At 41.8% G+C, this 13,941-nt stretch overlaps 1 protein-coding gene across 6 annotated transcripts in view; it reads right to left on the bottom strand.

The window, feature by feature from the left end:
• Window positions 1-13,941, bottom strand: part of ttn.2 (titin, tandem duplicate 2) — a 268,791-nt gene that overhangs the window by 235,315 nt on the left and 19,535 nt on the right. For all 6 annotated transcript variants that reach the window (XM_041807290.1, XM_041807295.1, XM_041807291.1 and 3 more), the window contains exons 5-16: window positions 12,951-13,033; window positions 12,555-12,769; window positions 10,989-11,064; window positions 10,682-10,873; window positions 5,487-5,546; window positions 4,126-4,384; window positions 3,802-3,871; window positions 3,504-3,701; window positions 3,258-3,400; window positions 2,984-3,132; window positions 2,676-2,903; window positions 92-333 (exon numbers count right to left, since the gene is read on the bottom strand). In XM_041807290.1, coding sequence (XP_041663224.1) covers window positions 92-333; window positions 2,676-2,903; window positions 2,984-3,132; window positions 3,258-3,400; window positions 3,504-3,701; window positions 3,802-3,871; window positions 4,126-4,384; window positions 5,487-5,546; window positions 10,682-10,873; window positions 10,989-11,064; window positions 12,555-12,769; window positions 12,951-13,033 — 1,915 coding nt within the window. The remainder of the gene's footprint in view (window positions 1-91; window positions 334-2,675; window positions 2,904-2,983; window positions 3,133-3,257; window positions 3,401-3,503; window positions 3,702-3,801; window positions 3,872-4,125; window positions 4,385-5,486; window positions 5,547-10,681; window positions 10,874-10,988; window positions 11,065-12,554; window positions 12,770-12,950; window positions 13,034-13,941) is intronic.

Genomic DNA, 13,941 nt, shown 5'->3' with positions numbered 1-13,941 from the left:
TATTCTATTAGGACACACTGTAAGGGTATTATCCTACAAAAAAACACACTTACTGAAACATACACAGTTGTGTGATTACATTACATCTTACCTGATTCTCTGCATCGCTGGCTGTGGTGTGTATCTCTGAGGTGTCACAGTTCCAGACGGCTCAATGTAGAGTTTCCCAGAACTGACGGCATTTCCTTTCATATTGGAAGCGAAGGCGGTGTACACGCCTTCATCCTCAGGAAGCACCACAGGCAGACGGAGGCTGGCTCGTCCATCCTGAAGAACCTCCATCTGGTAACGTCCACCAGCTCTGATGCGCTGGCCGTCTTTGTACCAAGCAATCTAGCAGAAGACAGTGATTTCATACATCAATTTAACCCCTCAATTTCAGGTCCTACCAAGTTTTGAGCCATTTTTGGAAGCAGTGCATTCTGTAAAAACTAATTTATTTTTAAGCATGAAAATTGATCTGAATATCCTGAACAATACAACCTTTACTACCCATATACTCATTTGCATCTGTTATATTGGAGTGGATGTGAAAAAGTTTATCTACAAGAGGCCATGAACTCACATGAACCAGTCCTCATGCTCTGCCGTCCAAGAAACAATCAGCTCCTGCCTGAACTCTGTCCAACTGTTCTGTAGTAGTTGTATGTCCCTGGACCCAGGCGAGCTAACACTGTATACTACTCCTTACCAACCTGCTCTGTCTTGACTCAAAACTTCTATTTTACAAAGTATTTGTCTTTTTGTATTTTCTGGTCTTGCTTGAACCTTTGGTTAAACCGCTGAACTGAACTGTGGGTAGTATGGAATCACTTGGTTCATATTCATAGGCTTCAAGTTAATCAATGGAGAGAAAGGACAGAAAGCTCCATCCCTATCTGTATCCAACATAGAGCATAACAGTGCCTTAAGCCCAGTTCAGACCAAAGATTCGTAACCAGACGATTTGTCTCGTAATGCGCCATGTGTCCTGTCCGTTCGCAGCTGGAAAGAAAGAGCCTTTTTAAAATGATATAATCTATTAACCTTTTATTGTTTTTACATTATTTGCTTCTTGGAAATGATCACAGCGATCCTTTGTTGTTGTTGTTGTTGTTATTACACATAAACTTCATTCTGGGAGCGCAGATGGCCTAGCGGTCTAAGGCGTGGCCCGGGTTGGAATCCAGCCCGTGGCCCTTTGCCCCATGTCTCTCAACACTCTCTCTCCTGTTTCTGATTCTATCCACTGTCCTCCCCTATCGATTAAAGGCATAAAAAGTCCAAAAATAAATCTTGAAAAAAAAAAGAAGAAAACAAAACTTCATTCAGTCAGCTGCACATTTCAGCCTGATATGCAGCTGCTGGATGAGGCAGGAGTTTAAGCAGATGTTTCACAGCACTGCAGCGCAGTTTAACAGCACATATAAACACAAAAATGCTTTTCTAGCTTACTCTTATCATAATGAAGATATCTACTGAAAGCAATTATTTTCCATGGACAAGTCAAGCTTCTACAGCCTTGGATTTCTCATAGATTATAGCTTTGAAGTGCAGCGCTTCCTGCATACAAACGCAGCTGGAGAATGGGAGACTTTTCAAAAAGGTTGTTTCTATTTCCCTTTATCATATATCTGCTCCTTGGAAATGACTGTATACATGTTTCACATGTAAATCTCAATCTGAAAACTCTGCCGTCTCCTCCATCAGCTGTTAGGCCTTTGTGTGCAGCTGATGGAGGAGACTGGAGTTTGGCAGCCGGAAGTTTGTGTGTTAAATCATCCAAAAGATCGATGTAAGCCTAATTACTTCCAGGAAGCAGATAAATGTGAAAAACTGAAGTAGAAACATTGTTTAGAAAAGGTTCTCCTTTACTTTATTTGGCTGCGTTCCTAAGTAGGAAGCGCTGTGCTGCACAGGATAATGCATGAGAAATTCAAGGCTGGAGGAGCTGAATGTCAATGCAAAAGTAACTATTTCTTTGTTATAACAAGACTGATCTAGTGTTTACATGTGCCGTGAAATTTTGCTGCCCTGCTGCAATGGTGATGACAGTAATTATCAGGCTGATTGATTAGAAAAGAGATATTTCTTAAAGTAATAGCACGAGTATCTGATGGAATTGGCTTATACAGCCTTGCAAAACAAAATTTATATTTCCCGAGCTGAGGATAGAGCCGTTGAGATTGTTTTAGCACCAGAACTGCTCTAATTTTGCAAACAACAGACTTGATTCACCAAATAGAAACACAGCTTTACGCTGTGAGACTCATGTATTGACGGCTCAAATTTTTAAATATTAAGAAATCTCAGTTAAAGCCCAGAAAAACTCAGCAATTTTTGGAGTTTAATTTTCTACAAAGCAAGGCAAATAAGGGCACATGCATTTGAAAACAAAAAAACATCTTGAAATCAAAAAAGTGCATTGGAATGGCAAAAGTTGGTTTGCTTGAATTTCTAATTTGGATGATTTGCTAAAAATTAATATTTTGGGGTTTGTTTGAACAGGAGAGCTAAAGCAAGGAATGGGAAAAGAAACTGGGGTAAGCTGGAGACAAAATAGTGCCGGGATCCTGATTCAAACCTGAGACCAGTACTTGGGAGGCGTGAGCCTGTATTTACACACCTACAATACCAACTGAGCTAAACCTGCGCCTAGTTTAGTTGACTTCATGTTGATATTTGCTGATCAGTACCTTTGGCAGTGGGGTTCCAGCCATCTTGCAGTGGAAAGTGACGCCCATTCCCTCCATGATTCTGTAGTTTTTCACTGGTGTGTCAAAGGCTGGCTGCAGTGCCTCCTCCTCTGCACAAGTCACCATCATCTCTCCATCCTCTATCACCAGCTCACTGTATGTAATCCTCATGATACGGAGCTCAATCTCCTGGATGATCCTCTCTTCAAAGGATGAAATAAGAAATTCCTGCAAAAACAGTTGGAATATTTAATTGTGGATATAAACTTCTGATACCATGAGTGCTTGAATGTCCAAAAAAAAGGTACCGTTTCTGAGACAAAGCTCATGGGGGTCGTCACTCTCCTCTGTTCGAGCTCATACTGACTCGTAATCACAGAGGGCTCCTGGACCACCGTCGCTGTCACTTCAGTTTTATACATCGCTTCTTGCTGCTTCATGTAGGTTTCATATTGCTCTGTAAGCACATGCACCAATTCTTAGAACCCCAAAAATCCTTCAAATTGACTCTTAAAGAGAGGATGCTTCTAAAGTAAGAATTTCTCATGAATATTACAGGATTAAAAAAACAGACTGCCTTACCTTCCTCCATCAGGCTGGCAGAGGCCGAGGCTTCTCCGAGAGTATTCTTGGCAAAGATGGCGTACTCTCCGGCATCATCAGCAAAAGTCATGGAGATCTCCAATCTGCATTCTCCTGTCTCCTTCTTGTAGTGAACTTTGTATCTGATGGTTAAATTCAACATGAAGTGATCTGTTTATGCCCAAAGTGCACAATAAAAGCAGTTTTCTAGACATGTACGACTAGTGACTGGCAGGAGATTTGTACCTGTATCCAGTTGTGAGCGGTACGCCACTCTTCTTCCAGATGATGTGAGGTTTTGGGTTTCCTCCAATCTGGCACTCAAAGAACACACTTCCTCCCTCCACCAGTTTCTGAGGGGTCGGTTTCTTGATGAAGAAGGGAGCAGCGGTCTCACCAGAGCTCACCTCCATCACCATCTGTCCCTTCGTCTCAACAGAAATACTGAAGGGAGAACAGTTCAATCAATCATGATGGCTATAGAGGCTTAGATGTTTTAGATTGTGAGTGAAGCTTAACCAAATAGAAGAATTTTTACACTCACCTTTTCTGCTGACTAACTCCAATTTCAGTTACAGTCGCCATTTCTTCTCTGCTCTCAATTTCTTCTGACACTGGAACAGAATGAAAAAGTCTTATTAGTGCTGTATGAGACCTTAAATGCGAATCTTCCAATCGCAGTTACAGTTTGTAGACTGTGACTACATTTTAAAATGTAAGTCTCAGGCTAACTCACAGAAATCAGCATTAAATGAATGAAAAAGAAAATAAATACAGCATATAATCTGGCTGTCTGCTGCTTATCTTGGTTGAAATTGGAAGGGTTTTACTGGAATTGCTCACTCGGCCTTTATCCCATCACTGTTACCTTTAACAAGAAGGTAGCACGAGGTGCTGACGGTTCCCGCCTCGCTAGTGGCGGTGCAAGTGAAACGTCCGCTATCTTCAGCGAAGGCCTCACGGATCACCATGCGGGCAAATCCATTTATGTATGTGATCTGGAAATCGATAGAGCTCTCGATCTTGTAGTCCTCTCTGAACCACATGATGGTTGGAGTGGGGTGACCACTGATCTGACACTCCAGGGTCACCGACTCGCCCTCAGTCACCGTCACATTCTTCAAACCCTGAGGAGGAAATGGAGCAACAAATTCAGATCAAACCTTCATGTTCAAATGCAACTTCACTGCTTTGAAGGGTTCTCATGTTGCTTTTATTTTAATGTTAAAAAGTAGTTTTATTAGGGCATTATAAAAGAAACAAATAAAATCAGTTGATTTTTGAGGGAAAAGTAATGCTTTTATTCTTTGTTTGGATCTCGAGGGGGCGCAGCTCTTCTTAGATATAAGTAGGGGGTCTCCAATGAAAAAAGGTAGGGAACCACTGAACTAGAGTATTATAGCAGCAGATGTGCTAACTCTTGATGGCAAAAAACAGACGATAATAAGACCTACACAGCTGCACAGAAACTGCATGTTGCAGACTTTGCTGAATGAAATGAGTAGTCCTACAGGAGGAAGGTTTAAACCTTTATTTGCCTCTTTGAGAGGCCTGGGAGATTATATACTGAGCAATTTGAAATCTGGTACGGATTTATTACAGAGCTGGAAATTGTTAAAATGTATGCATTTATCTTTAAAGAGCACCGAAAGGTGTTTTCATATAAAGTCCAATTAGGCACCTCCTTGGTATGCAAATCCGCCAAGAAGAATAAAGAAGAATAAGCAGTGATGGACACAACTCGGGTCAACAGTGTTTCATGCTGATGGTGAAGTCCATCCTGCTACTATGGATGTTTTTGGCATACCAATTGAACCAACAGCAACATTCTTCCTACTTCTACATCTACCGTGCAGCTCACAGGATTAAACTGGACGGTGCTGCATGGATGAAACATTTTTTGAAGTGACAGCAGATGTTTAGGGTAGACTTTGCAACCCTGAAAGTTGATAAGCGTCCCGTACTTGAGTATGATTGCATTCATATCTCCCGTGCACCATCATGCCAAAGACCACCTAGGGGGTCAAGAATGGGGTCAAATTTGAGCCTTCATGGGAACTAGTTCAAGTCTTTTTTTCTGCAGACAGTCAGTGACAAAAGAGGATTGCTTAATTAACATTGATTCCTTAAGATAACTCCCTGATATCTTATTTATGATTGAAGATGAGGACTTTAGTTTGCCATGTTTTAATTTCATTATTTTGAACTATATCATCAGGAATTACTTACAGCAATCAAAGTGGGAGGAACAACGGGCTCCTGTGCTCTGGTGGGCACGGCAACAGCCTCCTAAAGGAAAGAAGAAGAAAAAGATTTGGTCAAAGGAAATCAAAGAGAGAAAAAAAAAGCTGAGCGTTTCTCAGCAGAGGATTTCTGTGAGGATGGCGAGGGGGAAGCCGGTTAGAACAGATAAAACCCTGCAGAGAGGACGGAGGGATGAAGATCAACAGGTGAAGACAGAAGAGAAGATGAGGGAGAGGAGGAGGATTCTTCGTGAGGCCATGGAAAGCAGCGTGTGATTGGCTGCTGTGAGGCAGGGATGTCCACACTGAGTTAAAGTGGGGGAGAAAACATCGAAGGGGGGCAGTCGAACCAACCTGGGGCTCCCAGTCCTCAAACTCCTCCTCACTCACAGCGTAAGCCCCAGCCGCATGAACCTCAACCTGTCTCTGATATCGGATGTCTTTAAACGGCGGGGGGAAGGCCTCCGGAGTCACTCGTACCTCCACCGCCGCCCTGCGAGACGGACTGGGAGACTTGACAGGCTTGATGATCTTTCTGGGGGAGGTGGGGGATCTGAACTCTTTCTGCAGGGTGGCGATAGCAGAGCCGGCGATGGACACCTAACCGAGCCAACGAGAGCAGTTAAAGAAACCCTCAAAAATCCAAGTCCAGAAGAGGATTAGTGAGCCTGAGGATGGGGTGATTTGTGGTTAAAGAGGCATCAAAGTTTAAAAAATCTGTGATAGGGTCTTAGCAAGAGGTCTACAAACACTCAAAGATCTCTTGATAACAAATGCTGTTATCTTATTTAGCCTATTTAGGGTTGTTGAAAAGTTTTTTCCTTCAGTACGGATTAAAGGTGACAGCTTACAGGCAGTAAGAAGCTGACAGTCCTACAAGGATTGTACCTGTCAGCTATTGCAGCATTGCTTGCTATTTCCTCACACTCTCCAAAATCTTTGGTCATTCTTTTGCCAAAAATTAAATTTCCCTCATGATTAATAAAGTATCTATCCATCTATCTGTCTGTCTAAAAAGTTAATGGGAAATAGAGAGAACAAGGTTTAAACTGCACAAATTTGTTCAACAGAATTATCCAAACACTGTAAACCAACAAACAGTCCGCAGGAATGCGTTTTTGATTTTTGATGGCTAAAAACCATTAACTACCCAGCAGTGGGTGACCAGGACTTTATAACCAACTACTGCACCTGCATCCTTGTACCCTTCATGTAATGGATGGCCATCACCAAGACTACGAGGCCATACTGGGTAAACTCCCCTCACATTTACAGGATCTGTTGATGTAAGTCCTCAAACTCTCAAGCTACGTTTGGTAAAACAAGAATATTTATTAAAGACCTTGGATTTGTGACATAACCAAAAAAAATCAGCTGATGGATGTGGTTGTAGCCTCAAAACAGAAAAGGGCTGTGATATTTAAGAACGGGTGATACAGTGAGGACATCAACGTGAAGCACACCACATAACCACACAGTGGAGACTGCATGTTAAGATGTGTGTGTGTGTTAAGGTGAAATGGAGGATTGAGGATGACGACGGCGGGCCTACAGCTCCTCTTCTTACCTCGGGGCTCGGCTCAGGTTTAGGAACAGAAACTTTAGAAACTGTGAAATGTGGGACTGGAGACGGAGCAGCCCCAGTGTCCACCTGCGGGGAGATTTCTGTTCTCTGAATCTGGAGTGACCAACAGAGTTTATTTAGCATAAAGAAAACAAACGCTTGAGTTTATATTTAGTTTTATATGAGGTTTTATGTCCTTAGAACTCCTCGGACCTTAGAGACCTGGATCTGCTGCTCAGAAGTCATGGTGACGGCAGCTGGAGGTTCAACAGGAAGTATTTTTGTTGCAACAATCTCTTTCTCTACAGTCGCCTTCTGCCTGATCTCCTCCTCTACAACCTCTTCCTCCTCAGCTTGAGCACCCTCAGCATGCACAGGCTGACGGACACGAGCCAGGTCAACAGCGGCCACCACCGTGGCCACCGCCTCGGCTTTTTTCCCTCCTTCAGCCTGGAGACAAAAGGCAGCACAGAAATCTCAAGACATCCACAGGAGAGATGAAAGGAAAACACCGACCGAGCCTCCCAGAGTTCAAAAGATCATTTCACATTAAAAGGGAAGATATGACTCGACAGGTATCACTGAATTACAAAGCCATGCATCATGCAACCTCAGTGGAACATGCAGTTTATGCTCCATAGGAGTGAAGAACAAAAAAGATTTAATTTCAGACCACAGAAACCGTGAATGTGAAGAAGAAGAGATATTCAGGGACAGGAGGTTCAACATTTGGTTCAATTAAAGTGAAGGAATCCAGTTTTACACAACTCTGACATCAGTGGGGTTTCCATCCACTAATCTTAACACATATTTTCAATTTGGGCATAAAAACTGACTGGAATGTCGCACTGTTTTGCTTAGAAGAAGAGGGAAACTTTGACCTTGTAAAGCTGATGAATTGTCCAGATTCAGGCCTGTCATCAGGTGGATTCGTCTGCAAAGCTTCAAGCTAATAAGCCTGTTCTTGCTTAGAGAATGACTGGACCAATCAGCATCATACGAGGAGAATGAGGCGTTAACTACAGGTGGGATTCCCTTGAAGTGACCTCAACCATGTAAACAATGGCTGCTGGTAAAGGGATTAGCATGGATGCAGCTAAAGCAGCAGTTTGATCAGAACTGGACAACGTTTTTTTATTAGAAGAACAAAGAACCAGACTGAAAGCTTTTCTTAGTGGAAAAGATGTTTTTGATCTTCTCCTGAATGTTAGTTTCTCCATAGCAGCGGTGCATGCCCACTAGGTTCAAAGTTTTGTTTTTCTGAATGAAAGTGACAGACAGACTGTTGGCCAATCACCCTCTGAGTTTTATTTTGAAAAGGTCTACCGTCCCAAAACACCATCTATGTGTTGTTTCCCAGAAGGATGTGAAATGATCAACCTGGCATGAGAGAACGAACAAACGATGACACCTGTACATTAACATGCTTGATGATCATCCAGGACTGTTATTAGAACTCTTAAAGAGCACATAGGTTAGGAAAAGTTGCTCCTAACCCTTCATTCACACCTATGCAGTCCTCCTTCCTTTTCTTTGTCTCCCCACTAGCTTCCAGCATAAAGGCTGTCAGCCATAATACAACATGGCATTGAGATCTTCTCATTTTCTTTTGGGGAATTTTCAATCTGTTTCAATCTGGTAAAACCTTTGCATGGAAACCCCTTTTATAGACATGTCATCTCTACATATATCTTTAGAAGCTAAGATTTTTGTTGCTGCACACATTTTTTTTTTTTTGCTTTTTGTCTTTTTAAAGTTTTTAGGTTTAAACCTCTAAGTTAAGTTATAGTATTTTTGAGCACTTTCTGGGATTTAAAGTACAATACAGGAAGAATCAAAGGCTTTGGAAATTATCCATTAAACAGCAATTCAATAGAAATTCAGGTGATAATCCTTGGCAGCCCAAAAACCCTTTTGCTTTTTGACTATCTGAGCTAGGCAGTAGTTAAGCAATAACTAGGGCCCTATGATTTTTGCATTAACGGAATTGCAGAATTGGCCAATAAAAAACAGAATTTACAATTTAAAGTAGAAACTGTGGAATTGAAGGAATTTGACTGAAATGCTGTGTTTTTTTAGAAAGAGGAACGTGTATCTGGGGAATATGTACTGGGGGAACACTAAACTGTGGCACAACTTGTGCCTCACTTCACAAACACTCACCCCGCTCCCTCCTAAACAATAACAGCATGTCAAAGCAGCTGCACGGAACACCGGCAAACATCAAGTAGCTCAACACGGGGCAGTACCGGGACATAATGTTGCACATTTAACAAAACTCATCCGTGCTACGAGTTATTTTACCTAACCACCCCTGAGAGTCACGGAGAGCGAGGTGTGTCTGTGCGCGAGCCACACAGCTGAAGTTACAACTTGATGACCTGCTCACCCCTCGGAGGCTTCAACATAAACAAGACACTATTTTTCTATGGTAAAATAAGTGTTAAGGTTAAAAAACGGAATTCCAAAAAATTAAAACAGAAAAAACAGAATTTGGAAAAAAATAAAATTGATTTCATAGGGCCCTAAATAAGTCATTTAGACACATAATTTTGGCTTTCTGGTCTTTTCGCACAAATTAAACATAAGAAATACCATGTCGAGGCTGGTTCTCTTGTTCATTTGAGATGTAAGATGGCATCCCACAAAGCTCAATACCTTTTCCACTTTGATTTACTAGGATGTGAAAAGACCACATTTTTCATATTATTCCACCCTTATGCAGATGACACTCATTTCTGTGTCTCATTTAATACTGGACATGTAGAAGTATAGTGCAGTAGAGGATTTTAGGTATTTTCCTGCTGATTAATTCTGTAATTTATGTCATTTTTAGGTCATTGTGGTGCAAAGTTAAGGCTGTAAAGACTTTATTAAGTCAGCCTTTTAATAGTTTAAGATTCTTAACTTTTCTTTAAAATTGCAATCATTAGTATGCAGCAAGTGTGTAAAACCACACTGAGGTAAAACCAAAACATGAATTTTTTGAAGGTTCAATTTATGATGAATTAGAGCAAAGAGTGGAAATACAAAGTGGAAAGATGCCTGAAGAAAGAGGAAAGATGCTGGGCTGTTGGAGAGAAAAGGTTCATCGTCTGGAGAGAAGAAATTAGTTCAGTTAAACCAAACTGACAGATTCACACTGATACAAACAGAGATTCATGTGACAGAAAAATCAAGACAAATGGGTGAAAAAAGGATGAGTTAGTGAAAATTTAAGCTGCAGGTGGACTGATGATGGCAGCAGACACTGGGGGTCTACCTGCTCTCCAGGCATGGCGGCTTCAGATGGGCCCCGGCTGCGCGCCTGATCCACGAACGCCACCACTGTAGCCACCGCCATGCTCTTGCCATCCTTTGAAACATGCTCGTCCTGATGCATTCACAGCATAACAACACATCAAGACAAGTTCATCCAGCACACAGCAGAGCTCAACCAAGCCGGCTCATATCGCAACAGTCAAAGTTAGTTCAGCTTTGGTTCATCTGACACTTTTACCAGCAACTCTTTGGATCAATGATAGCATTTTCATAAGTAAGGGATGCTCTGGTTCTTTAAAGCTCTCATGCAGATCCACATTCAAGCATCAGCTCTTAAGTAAGACTGCCCTCCTCACCTCTCTGGTAGCGGTGACCTGCTGCTCCCAGGACTTCTCCATGTGCAGCTGGGTAGCGCTGCTTACGCTGGTCATGCTGGCCATGCTGGCCATGCTGGCCATACCGGCCATACCGGCCATACTGGTGTAGCTGGACTCAGCCATGTAGTCACCCTGTTTCCAGGGGGGAAGAACTTCAGGAGAGGAGGAGACCTGGGAGAGAACACACCATGATCAGAGTGGGAAACCACTGTTATAGTTTAGTAACTGACGGGGCCAGCTGGGAACTATAAACAGGATTACTCTTTGAATAAAATGACTTTAATACCTGTTTCCTGCTTATGATGGGAGACTTGACAGGTCTGACTGAAGAAATAGCCGGTCTGGATGTCGGAGAAACAGGTCTGTAAACGACAGTCACAATCAGAAAAATCTTTGTATCAATCAGTCAGGACTCGACAGTGCGAGCGTTTCACCCGCATCTGCGCGTAAAAATAGGTGTGTGCGAACTGTAAAAAATATTAAGGGGCATATGTGCGCTTAAAAAAATCAGCGGAAGGAGAGATCCACCTTGATAAGGACTTAATTACAACTAAGAATTGTGTTTTTACAACTATCTCAGGCTTTATAGCAGAAACTTTTTTTTTATTACTGTAGTAATATCTTTTCCTAGTTATTTTAAGGTAATAATTTTATATAAATAATAAGTGATTATGTAGGGGGGGTTAGTGTTTGGGGGCCTGATACCAGAGTTGGCCTCCATGACCATTTTAAGCACAGGGACAGAAGCGTACCTAAAGAGGGGGTATTATACTTTTCCGATCTTTAAAACATAAATATAAAGTCACAATGTTGGGTGTCCATATTCCACGTATGCAAATTTTCAAAACTGCAAGATAAACGTACGCGGCAGTAATCTTGGAATTAGCGTGTAAACTGATGAAAACGGTTCGTTGAAAATCTCTCCGAGATCTTCCCGAGACGAGATTTTGATAGAGCAAACTGATGAGGTCATCGCAATAGGATCTCCTGACTGGTTCGTGGTTCGTCCGTGTTGCCGGCAAAGCGGAACAGACCACCCCCACAAGGCCTTTTAGCCATTTAGCCATTTAGTAACACAGTAATTAAACACTTAGCAAACAGATACATCCTGCTCTATCCTTCGCTGCTGCTGGTTTTCTTTCCCCTCTCTCTACAAACTATCAGGATCAGACTCCGGATCTAACACGTATGGACATATATCAAAATTCGACATATTTTACTCAGTCGGACCGGTTCATTCAAAGTTTTCAACTACTAGCATAACAACATAGCCACATTGAGTCCTGCCGCCAGCCAGCCTCCGGAAAATCGGCCAATTGGAGGAAAGAAGGTACTACGTAGTGAAGCTACTACGTGGGTATCAGAGAGATGTGTAAAGCCCTGAAAAAAGGCATAATACCCCCACTTTAAGTTAATCATTATTATTATTCAGAGGACCTGGAGAATGTTTAAGGATAGATGGAGGTCTTGAACCTACGATTACTGTAAGATAGTCTAAAAATTAATAACATTAAAGACAAAATTAAATTTCAATTCTTTTTCAAAACTTGATGATTTTACCTTTCCATACATTTTGTATACAAATCATTAAATAATTTTGCTTTTAAATGTCTATTTGCATCACGTTTATTACGGAAAACACATTATTTGATCAATTTTCATCGTGCCCCTAAATTTCTTTATGTGCTCCTTGGGAAAAAAGTTAGCGTCAAGCCCTGTCAGTCTTTATTTAAATCGATTTTCTGATCTTGTTTCACTGATTTGTTGTGCCAAACTCAATGCTATCCCACTTCACTGATTCTGTGTCAGTCTTCATAGATTCAGATCTTGGACTCCGTGTCAGCGGTTGTACCTGACAGGTGTTGGCGTTGGTCCCTTCACGTGTCTGACAGGTGAAGGCGACTGCTGGCGTCCTCCTGCTACCTTGGTAACGTAGGACGGTGGGGACTTAGAGGTTGGTTTTGGAGGAACCCGTGGTGGGGTTTTGTGAGCCAGTTGCTGAGTCATCATTCCTCCTTCTACATGCATCTCCATCATAGCGGTGGCCTGGAAGCCCACCTCCACCTTCTGACGATGCAAAATTACACAAAATTATATTTATGTATCAGAAATGCTTTAAGATTCAAACTTGTGTATGTATGTAGCCAATTACACTGAAGCAGATGATTCCTTCTTGTTGATAACTTTAATGTAATAATGAAACAAATATCCTTCATGTAAAGGCCCAGGCTGTTTTAGATTATCTCACCTTCTGCACTGTGGTCTGGGAAGCGGCCATTTGGGATGTAGACACGATTGTTTTAGTTTTCTTTATCGGTACAGCTTCTTCACCTGCAAAAAAACAACCAAACACATGTAAGATACAGGACGTAAAACAAGGCCACACGTATTTTCATGCTGTTAAAAGTTGGCTTAAAAAAAAAAAACACTGGATGTTTAGTGGAATTTGGAACTTGAAAAACCTACAAGACCATTTTCATGTCTATCACAGTGACAACAGGTTTCATGAGCAGAGCCTGACCGGAGGAAGAAAGTTAGCTACCAGAACCCCCTCATGCTACTCATCAGAAGGTTCTGGAGCATGTGGACGCCTTCACCAATTATTTGAATAGTCTGTCTGCAGAAGATGAGTTGTCATACACATGTTAGCAATAGGTATTTTCACTGTGAGCTAAGCAGGTCAACCATCCAAACAGACAAAGTTACAATGGAGAAACCCAGTTTATATACTAAAGATAACCTCAAGTCAGACAAATCTCTGTCTCTTTTGTGTTCTAAGGTGTTACAGCAAGCTAACATGGTCACTCTATACACCAGAACACTGAGCCAGCAGCAAGGACCTTAAAAACAGTCTACAAGACATGGGCTATCATAAAAGTCAAAAAGCTACTCACTGAAGAATAGCTCACCTTGTGTGGCTGGGTAAGTATTAACATTTGTGTTCATTAATACCTCCTTCATTACCTCCGCCAAGGAGGTTATGTGATCAGGTGGGTTTGTCCGTTTGTTTGTTTGTTAGCAACATAATTCAAAAAGTTGTGGACGGATTTTCATGAAATTTTCAGGAAATGTCAAAAATGGCATAAGGATGAACTGATTAGATTTTGGGAGTGATCCGGATCACTGTCTGGATCCAGGATTTTTTTTAAAGGATTCTGTACTATTGGGAGATAGGGCTAACGGTGGAGGTCTTCGCTGTTACCACTTTACACCAGGAGATGGCGGACATGAGTAACTTC

This window comes from Cheilinus undulatus, linkage group 15 (genome assembly GCF_018320785.1).
Source record: "Cheilinus undulatus linkage group 15, ASM1832078v1, whole genome shotgun sequence".
Taxonomy (NCBI): Eukaryota; Metazoa; Chordata; class Actinopteri; order Labriformes; family Labridae; genus Cheilinus; species Cheilinus undulatus.
Note: the sequence above shows the minus strand (reverse complement) of the source record. Positions and strands in the feature narration are given on the sequence as shown.